This window comes from Pan paniscus, chromosome 14 (genome assembly GCF_029289425.2).
Source record: "Pan paniscus chromosome 14, NHGRI_mPanPan1-v2.0_pri, whole genome shotgun sequence".
NCBI classification, from domain to species: Eukaryota; Metazoa; Chordata; class Mammalia; order Primates; family Hominidae; genus Pan; species Pan paniscus.
The window spans coordinates 61643431-61656960 of NC_073263.2; the positions used below are offsets into that span (position 1 = coordinate 61643431).

At 35.9% G+C, this 13530-nt stretch overlaps 1 protein-coding gene across 2 annotated transcripts in view; it reads right to left on the minus strand.

Moving 5' to 3' along the window:
• Positions 1–13530, minus strand: part of DIAPH3 (diaphanous related formin 3) — a 489712-nt gene that overhangs the window by 452013 nt on the left and 24169 nt on the right. Inside the window, exon 2 of one of the 2 annotated variants that reach the window (XM_003825324.5) lies at positions 6514–6546. The exons of the other annotated variant lie outside the window; for it this stretch is intronic. Within the exon in view, the coding sequence (XP_003825372.4) occupies positions 6514–6546 (33 nt within the window). The remainder of the gene's footprint in view (positions 1–6513; positions 6547–13530) is intronic. 2 annotated transcript variants of the gene reach the window in all.

Consider the following 13530-nt stretch of genomic DNA (forward strand, 5'->3'; position numbering starts at 1 on the left):
TCACAGTTGGAGACTTTGATACTTCTCTCAATAATTGTTAGAACACACAGAAAATTAACAAGAATACAGAAGATGTGAACAGCACTACCAACCATTCACAATACACACGAACACTGACCAAGATAGACCATGTTCTGGGACATAAAGTAAGACTTAAAAAACCAGAAAGGACAGAATTCATGCAAACTACAGGTCTCTGACCACGAGGGAACTAAATTACAAATCAGACACAGTCAAATATCAGGAAAACCCCTAAATATTTGGAAGTTAAATAACATATACCAAAATAACCCATGGGTCAAAGAAAATAAGAAATTTAAAAATATTCAATTCAATAAAATTTTGTGGGATGCAGCTAAAGCAGATGTCAGAGGAAAATTTATAGCATAAAAAATCTAACATGTTAGCAAACAAAGGTATTAAATCAATGACTTAGAGTTCTACCTTAAGAAATCAGAGAAAAAAATAATAAAACAAAAGAAAGTAAATAATACAGGTAAAACAAACAAAAACAAAAAAACTATAAAGAAAATTAGTGAAAACAAAAGCTAGTTTTTCAAAAGATCAATAAAACTGGCAAACCTCTAGCCAGACTAGTCACAGAGAAAAACACAGAAAACACAAATTATCAATATGAGGATTGCAAAGGGGGTAATTAATACAGATCCTGCATTAAAGGGATAAGAAAATATCACAAACAACTTTATACCCATAAATTCAACAACATAGATAAAATTTAAAATATAGGTAAAAATTTAGATTTAACAATATAGGTAAAATGTATGTCCTTGAAAGACATAAACTACCAAGGCTCACTTAGGAAAAAATAGATTACTTGAATAGTCCTATATCTAGTAACAGACATTTAAACAAGAAAACGTCAAATAAGCACATTAAAAAATGTTCAACATTAGTAACTGTGGGAAACAATTTGTCAGTTTCTTATCAAGTTAAAGACACACTTACTATATGACTCCCACAAAAAACAAAAACATATACACACAAAAAAAAATGCTGTACTCAAATGCTCATAGCAACTGTACTAATAATAGCCGAAAACTGGAAACAACCCAAACTGCTGAAGAGTTAAACCAATTGTAGTATTACCAAACAATGAGCCAGACACAAAGGCAACACACTTTGTGACTCCATTTATATGAAATTCTAAAAACTGAACTATAGTTCAGAATGCTGATAAGTGTTTGTCAAAAGCCAGGATGGGAGAAGAGAATTGACTGTAAGAGGGTATAGAGGGAACCTTTTGGGGTGATGGAAATATTTCATATCACGACTAGTGCACTCATTATTGTATATACTTCTCAAAATTCATCAGATTATACTCAATACTGGTACAATATAATGCACGTAAATTATATTGTACGTAAATCATACCTCAATTTTTTTTTTAACTTTTAGGTTCAGAGGTACATGTGCAGGTTTGTTATATAGATAAACTCATGTCACATAGGTTTGTTGTACAGATTATTTCAGCCAGGTACTGGTCCTAGTACTAGTACTTAATAGATATTTTTTCTGATATTCTCCCTCCTCCCACCCATCACCCTCAAGTATGCCCCAGTGTCTGTTTTTCCCCTCTTTGTGTCCATGTGTTCTAATCATTTAGCTCCCACTTACAAGTGAGAACATGCAGTATTTGGTTTTCTGTTCCTGTGTTAGTTTGCTAAGGATAATGGCCTCCAGCTCCATCCATGTTCCTGCAAAGGACATGATCTTGTTCTTTTTTATGGCTGCATAGTATTGCATGGTGTATTAGTACCATACTTTCTTTATCCAATCTGCCACTGATGGGCATTTAGATTGATTCCATGTCTTTGCTATTGTAAATAGTGCTGCAATGACCATACGTGTACATGTGTCTTTATGGTAGAAAAATTTATATTCCTTTGGGTATATATCCAGCAATGAGATTGCTGGATATACCTCATTTTTTGAAAGTGTGTATTACTAATCATAGCACTAAATTATAAATGCACGGTTTACCAAGCATCTTACTTAATTTGTCCCTTAAACTATCTCTATACCAAGGCTCAAAAGCTACATAACTAACACAAAGTCACACAGCTAGTAAATGGCAGAGGTGGCATTCTAACCTGGCTTTCCTACATGCAACTACATATAATAAAGAATAGACACTAATGCAAAGACCTCATGACTTCCTCTAGTTTCTGTGCAGGCCAATGTTTGGTTTTCTAGCTATAGCTGTTAACCATTTGTGGGTCATGAAATCAATTTAGTGGATTCAATTACCTTTTTTTTTTTAAGGAATGGAGAGGAGTGAAGAAAACTAGAAAGGAATGGAAATAAAAAGATCAGAATTCATTTTGCTTAGAAATGTTAAATACTGGTTTTTAAACTTCTGTTTCAACTGAGAAGCAGAGAGTTTAGGAGTTTATGCATGCCAGGCTACAAAATAAAATGTATTTCTTAATGTAGTATCTAGTCAAAAAGATTTGAAAACCATTGCTGCAGGCCAAACAGTAAAGCAGGCTGCAGTCAGATGAACAAAGAGATGAGGATCATAGAAGTACTACAATGTAGACAAATGGTTATGAAGGACAGGAGAGAAAACAGCAAGTCAAAAACAACTCCTATACTCCAAAAACACACTGATGGATAATTCAGCATTGTCACATCCACATTCAATGTCTTCCAACTTACCTTTTCAAACTTGTCTCCCCTCACTCCCCCCTCCTCCCAACCTTTTTGCCTCTATGAGGAAAACCTTCTTCAAAACCCAGGTATAAGCAATGGAATTTATAAGCTAAACATTTATTCACCTTTATTTATTACCCTAGCACCTAAGCTGCACTTTATACAAAGAGAATGCTCATATTTATGGAACAAACACTGCTTATAGTCTATTAACTCTGCCTAGGGAACCCAACACTATAGCAATCCTTTATTTCTGAAATAAATTCTGATAGTATTCTGAATTTCTGAAATTCAATTCTGATAGTAACTCAAGAAATAACCTTAAAACATGAAGTACTTTTGCAGACCTTTAACAAAACAACTTAAAGGGATAGGTTTTTAACATTAATGCTTCCTGTGATGTTTTAATATTTCTAAAATACTGTTATTCAAATGTATGACTACAGCACATTGCTATTCTTATATGCCTCTCTCAAGTTCTGACCAAAAAAAAGGCTATTCACATTAAGAATTTCTACGTTGAAAGCATACATGCAATGTGTATGTTGTAAGAGGGCAAACTTCAATCAGAAAACATATTGCCAGTACATATCAAAGCATCATTGGCAAATGCTGCCCTGAGCTCTAACACACCAGAAATAGTTTAAAGAGCCCTCAAAATATCCAGCTACGCTTTCCCTTCTCACAACTCTGCATTGATCTATAACATATACCCTGGAAGGCTCAGCTGCAAATGTGTCACACCACTTCTCTGTCTGTACATCAAGAAATATTTTTTAAAGGGGTAAAAACGGACAGAACTGAATGCAGCAGGTCAACATACTTAAACTTAAGAAACTCACCAAAACTATGAGAAAGGAAGAAACTGTATAATTAGTCCCAATTTAAATAAGTGAACAATCAAATAATTGATTTGCCAAGGTAACAGAGCTAATAAGAGGTAAAATTCTGTCTTTCACCAAGAATCTTCTGATTCCAAATCCAACAATGCTCTTTCTACACTGCATCAGTCAACAATGAATAAGAAAGAATTTACCCTTTGGTGTCTCCTGTTGAAGATAGCCATGCTTATTCTCAAATCTCTACAGCAACAGATACAGATGCCTAAACTAGGCTACCTGCCTGATCCTTCCCTGGACTAAATTCTGGGCCTACTCAAGAGACAAGCTAAAGCACAAGATCAGAAGAGAACAGTGAGAGTGAGGAGACAGTAGTTCAGTCAGCAAGTCCATGTGAAGAGGGTCAGTGAGGAATCCAGGAGAGACAGACATGTGTACAATTAAGAAGAAAGCAGGGGCAAAGCAATCCAGGCAAGCGGTCAGAAAGACTGACAGAAGGTCCTCATTACAGCTCCCTTACCTTGTGCAAAAAAGGCAAGACTCTGTCTCTGGGAAGCCTGACTAGCGCCAAGCCAGGCTGAGATTCAATACCAGGCAGGTTATCAGAACAGTGACTCTTTCACTTGTTCAACAAAAAAATTTATTAAAATACTCACTATGTGCCAGAAAGCATGCTAGGTACTGGAAGTATTCATTACACATCGTCCCTGCCTTCAAAAGGTTTAAACCATTGAGAAAGGTAGATAATAAATGATGTATTGTTGAAGATATGCACTAGGCATTATGGTAACAACTCAAAAGTTTTTACCTTACCAAGGCCAGTTGCAAGGATAAAGGGAGAGGTGAGGAATGGGGGAAGGTCAGAGAAAGAACTAAGAAAGTCCTCAATAAGGAACTCAATTATTAATATAAGATAGAGCAACATGGCTTCTGGAATGGCATGCCGAAGCCACCCCATGACTCTAGTTTCTAAAACTTAAGGTAAAGATTGTGGGTTGGCAGTGTGCAAGGACTGTCATATAATGAAAATAAGGGCAGTGTTTGAAAGAGAAAAAAATGCAATGTCCATAAAATATGAATAAACCTCAAAAATGTCATCATACAGAATACTATCCAGCAATAAAAGTGAATGAGGCTGGTGCAGTGGCTCACATCTACAATCCCAAAACTTTTGGAGGCCACGGCAGAAGGATCACTTGAGCCCAGGAGTTTAAACCCAGCCTGGGCAACATAGGGAGATCTTGTCTCTCCAAAAAATTAAAAACTTCAAAATTAGCTAGGTGAGGTGGTGCAGGCCTGTAATCCCCGCTACTCAGGAGGCTGATGTGGGAGGATTGCCTGAGCCCAGGAGGTCAAGACTGCAGTGAGTCATGATCATGTCACTGCACTTCAGCCTGGACAACAGAGCGAGACCCTGTCTCAAGAAAAAACAAAAAAAAAAAACAAATGAAGTACTGATACATGCAACAATGTGGATGAACCTTGAACACATTATGGTAAGCGAAATAAGTGAATCACGAAAGACCACATACGATATGAGTCAATTTATATGAAATGTCCAGAACAGGCAAATCTATACAGTCAGAAAGTAGACTGGTGGTTGCCTAGAACTGAGGGAGTTGAGGGAAAACAGAGAGGGACTATTTATGAACATGATGTTTCTTTTAAGGGTTGACGAAAATGTTCTAAAAATGACTGTAGTAATGGTTGTACAATTCTTCTGAATATACTAAACACAACTAAATTATACACTTTTAATGGGTGAATTGTATGCTCCATGAATTATAGATCAAAGCTGTTACAAATATATCACTGTATATCATAAAAATTCAAACATAAAAATTGCAGATGGTTTATCAGCCTTAAGAAGCCATTTGCAAGCTGGGTTAAGTTAGCACAGTAAGTATATGAGACTTAAAGCAATGTGGAACAAAATTCAAGCTATAACTGTATCACTTGCCAGCTGGGCACACTTGAGCAAGCTACTTAATCTGTCTGAGCCTCAATATTGTCAACTGTAAAATAAAGACATCTACCTTGCAAGGTGAGAAATCTGTATTGTTACCAATTTCTATATGTTAGTATATGAAAATGTCATCCAGAAAATTATATGTAAATATGCTTTTCTTAGGTACTATTCAAAGGAATAAAACATATCAACATTCTAATACAATTTTTTAAGTCATTCATGTCAAGATCTACGTTTCATTCGTCTTTGTATTCTGCCTTACCCAGGTGCGTAAGACAGTACTTTGGATATTAGAAGTACTATTTTCTAAGTGCTTACTATGGTCTAGGCATTCTCCTTCATGCTTCATATATGGTGAAGTTTAATGCAAAGCCTGGTCAATGGGGGGCCATGCTTTTTCCTCTATAACACACTTACATATTTTTGGTGTCATTGTTTGTGTTTTGTTGTTGTTCTTCTTGTTATTCCTTTACTATTAACCACAAGTTACATTTAAAAATATATTTCTCAGAAAAACTTACTTGACTATGCAAGAATCTACAATGGTGCTATAAAATGTTACTATGAGAAGCCCTATTATTTTCAACATAAAAAACGTAGTAAGGCATGCCCGGTTCTCTCATTTTTAAGCAAAATTTTAAAAATATATATGCATAATATTTTAGTCTGACTTACTTTAATTAGCAACTACATATTTCTGAAAAGCTGACATGTCTTTGCTATTTTTACTTCTTTTTTGAAGTGTGCAACTCATTCCTAAAGAATGAGAGTTGATTTGAATGATTCAAAGTTGACTAACAATTTGTAATTAAACAAATTTTTTTAATTAACATATCCACCATTCACTTTACAACTTAAAACCAACAATTTAGTGTATTTTACCGGTTCTGCCTCTTATTTCAGCACTATAAGAATAGTACGTTTCCAATATATGTGACTTTTAGCAATTTCAAAGATGTTAGCAGAGCACACCATCAATGTTATATGGTTAGTTACAATTCATAACAAAGGAAACGTTGAGGATAATCTTACCATATCATCTGTCAGTGTCCTAATATTTAAATGCTGCAAATTAAAAAAAAAAGCAACCATATTAGTAATTTATAACAGCTTCTTTATTTTAGTTAATAGGGTACATTCAAAATTCTACAATCCTAACTTGAATATAATTAAATTTCTGACAGTCCAATAAAAACACATTATATATAATCGTTTTAATCTCTTTCTCAAAAAGATGGACAAAAGTTACCCTGCGCGCGGTAGTTCCAAACACTTACTAAAATTTTTTTACTTTGTAAACCTCACAAACTAAAAAATTAACTATGGTACAATAAATATATTATCCCAATTAACAGTATTAATTACCATTAAGTATATTAACTTAGAACACAATGGATCTGTCTGAGAATGAGGGCACATAGAAAAAATAAAATTAAAAAAACACTGGATATAAAAGATTTTAATGTGATGATTTTTCAGAAAATTTTTCATATTATAAAACAGTGAAACTTTAAATTTACCATTATTATGCAGCATAATAGATAATGAAGTACTTTGCTGGCTTAAGTAACTTAAACAATTCTAGTAACGGAGAAGAATGTACTAAAATGACTATTTGCATCTTTAACATCAGTTTGATTTATCACGAGTGGTGACAGTAGACACTTTTCAATTTCATTGCTAGCTTCAAGGACCCTTTTGCTGAATTCCTTGCTAGACAAACATAAGACCATTCTAGAGAGTGAATAGTTTCCTGCAAAATACAATTCAAAAGAAAAAAATAATTATTTAGAGAAAAAACACAGAAATCTAAGTTTTATAAGTCCCAGTGTCGGGAAAGATATTGTATTCAAGTAACTGGAATCAATTACCAATTCTCCTTTCTCTTATTCACTGGAGCATTCAATTTTTAAAGGGGCAGGGAAAGGGTCAAACACATTTTCTAAATAGGAAACAAGGTCTACTCTTTTATAAGGACAGATGTTAACAACCATTATCTAACAGACTAAGTGGTACACAGTTAAATTCAACATTTACTTAATAGAATGAAATTTATCATTCATGTTTGTATACTCAAGTACACCTTCATGCTCATGAATCTACCTCAGTGATAATCCAGATTAAAAATCTGTACAATGTAAATCACCATCCCAGATTCTCTTCTCCCTTTCTTTCACCAAGATGTTCCTTCTTCTAGTGCAAAGGAAAGAAGGTAACTGGGATCTAAAATGAATTTTGTGTATACCAAAGAAAATGTAGCCAAATGAAAGACCATTAGCCACACCACTAGGCTCCAGATTGAACTGCCTTGTTGAATTAGAATCACCTACTTTGACTTGGGAATAAGGAAGTAATAATAGTGGATTAACTAAGGGTTAGTATCTAATACCAGGCTATAGAATTTGCTTTTTTATCAATACTGTCTTCAGCCTTTGAAATTAACAAGTATGCACGGTGGTCCTCAAAAGTGGTTGGGATCCTGAGCGGGACTGTAAAGTATGTAAGGAACTTAGGGCCACGGTGTCACCCCAGAGACCATTACTAAAATTAAACCCAAACGTAGAGGGCTCTTGAGTTTGCAGAGAAAGGAGCTGGGGCAATGCCTGTGTGGGGCGTCCTTCCTCTAACAGCCTGTTGTATGTGTGCCTTCCTGCCAGTAGAGGCTTCCAGCCTATTGCATTTGGTTAACCACATTTCACTCTTGTTATTCTACAATCAGAGGTATCACTCCAATCACATCTCATTTCACTCTCAAAAGGGTTCATTTCAAGTTCCTGTGACAAAGAAAAATAAGTGGCAGGTAATGAACTTCTGGCACAATGGCATGCCAAGTGGCCTAATGCTTAAAAAGTAAAGCCAAAGAAATAAACTATAAAGCTGAAATCCTATTTAGGATGGTATGCCACAATAAAGAGAAAAACATCTATTTAAACAAATAAAATATTCCCAAAACCAGCTTGAATTGCCTCAGGAAAATGCCATAAAAGTGATATTTTAAAAAGTAAGAGTAAAAGACAATAAAAATAGATAAATAATTTTAAAATAAAGACGACTAGGGTCCAGGCAAGATTTATGATCTAAAAACCACATAAAAGATACAGAAAGTAAAAGGAAAATAAAACTAGATAGGAAAATAGGAAATGTAAGTTACATGATGCAAAATCCAGTTGTAAACATTCAAGAGAAACACTTATATACTGTCAAAGGTCTAAAATTAGACCATCTTTTTAAAATTTCAGTTGGGCTCACAACGTTCAGGAAAAAGAACAGCCACTCTTATGTAAAAACAAGGCAACCCAGGGATCCATTTTTGGTCATGGTTTTCTTTTTTTTTTTTTAATATATACATTCTGAAACTATCTCATTGAGGGTATAGCTTTTTAAAAGATTTAATTTCCTAAAGGCTTGATCTGTTTTCAAACTATATAGGTATGTACATAAGCCCAGTTATAACCTATGTTATTATATTTCCCAAAGAACATGTGATGAATCACAACAGAATTAAGATGCAGGTGTATCTTGCATGGAGAAGAAAACTCAAAGGGATGTAGATGTGGAGAGTATAACAGAGTCTGAGAGAAAAGAAGGTCAAATTCATCATTCCTTCTCTTCCAGAGAACACTTACCTATCAATTCTCACCATCAGCAAGATAAGTCAATAGGGCAGGAAATCACAGCAAATTCAACAGTCCAGACGGGACTGGAGAAACTCACTAACAGAGTAAGGAGCTGGAAAACTGATCTGAGAATTGTGTTTCTTTCTACATCAAAACAATAAAGTCAGAATAGGTTTCATTTCAAGATTTAGCTTGCTGAAGAATAGAGATTACATAGTTATGTACACACATGCAATCTTAAACCACTCAAGATAGGCTAGCATTAAAAATCTAAATAAATCTAAGCACTAGTAATTTCCCTTAAAAACTGGAATGTCTCATCATAGTTTACTTTAAACGTGAATTAAAGAAAAAATAAACACTAAATACTTAGTGAAAAAATGTAAACACTATATCAAGTGGCAATCTTTTGTAGGATGTCGGAATGTTATTACTAAATTCAAGTTTATCATTGAAAAGTTTACATGATCTCAAGGTCCTGCCTGTTTGGCTTATACACATAAAATAGGGACTATCCATGAAGTAGAAATTGCCAAGAAGAGGGAGAAAGGAAGAAAATGACTAACTAAATCCTCAGATAATTCTATGGGGTTTTAGCCTTACTTTTGTAAATACAAAACTATAAGGGTAATATCCTTAATTAAAATTAGAAAAAACTTTGTAACACAAAAATATTGATTTTATGGTGGTACTTGAGGTACTGTTTAAAATGAAGTACCTCTGTTTTATAGCCACCAGCAATGCTCTTTACTGTCTTCTAGTTCAGGAAAATAGTTAACTACAAACATCAATCCAGTTCATGAGTAGCCACCGTGGACATCTACTCCAAAAAGGAAATAGAAACTTAAAACCGACTATTAAATGGAAGCAACTAGGAAACACCTTTAAAAATAATAACCTGATAGCAAATTTTTAGGGTTATATTTACCAAAAAAAAAAAAAAGTTAGAAGCATACAGTTTTAGACATTAAAACTTTCATATCTAAATGTGACTTTGTGACCTTTACATATATTACCTACCTGGCCTATGATTCTATAGGTGTTATTAATGTTTTATGGCACTGAAATCAAATAAAACTCATGATTTTAAATTATAAACAGTTCTGCCGGGCGCGGCGGCTCACGCCTGTAATCCCAGCACTTTGGGAGGCAGAGGCGGGCGGATCACGAGGTCAGGAGATCGAGACCATCCTGGCTAACACAGTGAAACCCCGTCTCTACTAAAAATACAAAAAAAAAAAAATTAGCCGGGCGTGGTGGCGGGTGCCTGCAGTCCCAGCTACTCGGGAGGCTGAGGCAGGAGAATGGCGTGAACCCGGGAGGCGGAGCTTGCAGTGAGCCGAGATTGCGCCACTGCACTCCAGCCTGGGCGACAGAGCGAGACTCCGTCTCAAAAAAAAAAAAATAATAACCGTTCTGTCCACAAGACTACTGGTTATTGGTTAAGGTGTGATATTAAAGAATATGAGGTCTCTTTTCCTAAGCTAAAAACTTATCCTTCTTCCTCTGGTCCTATGTTTCTCAAATACTAATTCTATTTTCTCCCTAAAAAGTAAGGAGAACCACATACAGATGGGTAACAATGTTTTCTGTTAATGACAGCTCCTAGGATGAATGGTCAAGAGGGTCACTCTGGAATTGAAAGAGAAAAAAAGCCTTTACAGATTTTTCTTCAAAAGAACATAGGAGTCGGGGGGAAAAAAGTAGAAACACAGAACATCGGTCTCTATATTCCCATTTAAGCAATGCATCAAAACTTTTATTGAAGATAGTACATGCTGTCAAAAAATGGATTTAGAGCTTTCAGAGAACTGTGCTAAATGCTGTGAATATCAAGAGGCATGTGAAATAGTTTCCCCACTAACTTAGTTTACAAGTAACAAAGACAGATAAATTGTAGTACACAAAGCAATATACAAACCCAGGAGGTCCACACACAGTGAAAAAGATGCCAAGCTGTAGCCCAAGACTTTTCGCAAATTTTATGTTTTCTTTCATTGGTTAGCACATCTGAACTAGCAGGCCAATGGAGCAAAGGATCTGTCCATTGATATCGTTAGGAACATGACAGCCATCATTAGGAACATGACAGCCACCATCAGATTCAAGCCAGTAGGCTTGCATCAATTTATTATTATCAGAACCAAATATGTGGTAGCATTTTTAAATAATCTTTGGCTGACACAGTTTAATTCCATTAAAATTGACTTTTTTTTTTTTTTTTTTTAGACACAGTCTTGCTCGGTCGCCCAGGCTGGAGTGCAGCAGTGCACTTGATCTCAGGTTCAAGTGATGCTCCTGCCTCAGCCTCTCGAGTAGCTGGGACCACAGGCGTGCACCACCATGCCCGGCTAATTTTTGTATTTTTAGTGGAGACAGGGTTTCGCCATGTTGGCCAGACTAGTCTCGAAATCCCAACCTCAGGTGATCCTCCCACCTCGGCCTCCCAAAGTGCTGGGATTACAGGAGTGAGCCACCACGCCTGGCCAAAAATTTACGTCATTTAAGTGGGTTATGAGGGATTACCAACAAGAGGAAAACTTGTAAGATTAAAGACTCAGACACAATTTTCATAAGCTAGATCCTCTGGACCAGCTGGTTTTTCCAGGTTTTTGTTTGTTTGGCGTGCACAAGAATCACACCAAGACTTTCTTTGAAAAGCTAGATTAGAGGGCCTCAGTCTACCAATATTCTTATTCAGTAAGTCTAAGGTGGGACCTGGGAAACCACATGTTTAAGAAGTCATGCCTGTAATGATGTGGCAGCATGCCCAGGACCACGTGAGAAACCCTACTCCATACTCCACCACTATCAGCCATTAAACATTCCCTCAGCCTGCACACATATGTATTTCTCATCATGTAGCTCACTTTAAAAACTGGACATACCTGAAACAAGCCACATGAAGGGTATAGATAAGAAGTACAAGAGGATTTCAAAGAAGTGAAGACAGAGAGCTGATAAAGTTGGGACAGGCCTTACTGCCATGAAGTGAAAGGTACCAATTAGTACTGTTTTAAGATAATTCAACAATCTCTGGTACGTATGATGAATTACCAATTGCATCATTTATTTAAATGCTTAGTCTAAGGTACAAATCATTCAGTCTCATGAACATAAACTTAGTACCTAAGTATTAAAGATTGTTCATTGTATCAGACTATGACATGATACCATTTGCTTGACAAAATGAATAAATCACAGGTTACTAACAGGAAGGAAGGAAGGAAGGAAGGAAGGAAGGAAGGAAGGAAGGAAGGAGAAGGAGAAGGAGAAGGAGGAGAAGGAGAAGGAGAAGAAGGGGAAGAGGGAAGAGGGAAAAGGGGAGGGGAGGATATCTTAAAGAAAAAAGGAAAGGATTAGTCTTCTCTTAATCATCTTCTCTTAATCATAATCTATGGCTGATAATAGGTTGAGATGTTGCTCACATTTTTATTTTGAAGTCCAGATTATTCCTTTCCAACAATAATGTATGAATATGTACTTCAATCTGATAACATTTCTAGCCCACACACCTGTGTTTATCTTAACGTCAACACCAATTATAAAGACTATGAAAATTTAAAGTAATATTCCTACCAGCCATGACTCTCGACACACCTACAGAGTCTATGGATCATCTCCCTGGCAACTACACAACACAAATAGATGTGAAAATATTATTCTTCAAGGGCTCCAGATTTAACATCTAAGAAAGGTCCAAAAATAATACTGAAGCTTTCATAGCACTGAGGACAAGAGTAGAGCTGGCTCTTTGATACTACAAAGAAAAACTTTTAAGTTGACATGTTTTTTCAGTCCAAGGTGGAAAAAAGTGAAAGGGGAGATGTTAGGAACAGGTGAGAATTAGGAAAAGCTCTCCAGCCTCTTTTAATCTGCTCATTTATTCAAAACTGCAATTCTGCCAACCTCAGAAAGACAAACATATCATGTATTACTCACTATCCAAAGCTTCTCTACTGTCATGCACTCAAGTATCCAGACCTCCCTGCCCCTCAATTCCTCCATCGTGAAAGGAGAGCCAACAAGAGATCAGCTTTAAGGAGAAGGCATCATTCAAGTGTCCACAGCAGTGAAAAGATGCATTTCTCTGAGAACACAAGGTTTAAGGAGGCAACATACCTGCTAGGAAAGAACTGCCTCTGTAGGAAAAAACAATTATCATATTGTGGCTTGGGACTCTGACCTAGATTGCACCCCACAGAGGCTAACCTAACAAGTCATTTTTCATTCTAACATAACTCCAATATTCTTTTTCCTCGAATGAACTCATTCAATGTTGGGGTAAAATAAAAGGAAAAATATAATGGCTAATTTAGTAACACAGTTTTGTACATGTTTTAAGATGCCTCTTCGTCTATTTCAGTTCTTTTCACCTATACTACCAGATGAAAAACTCTTTTGCAACATGTCCAGGGAAAAGCAAATCGAA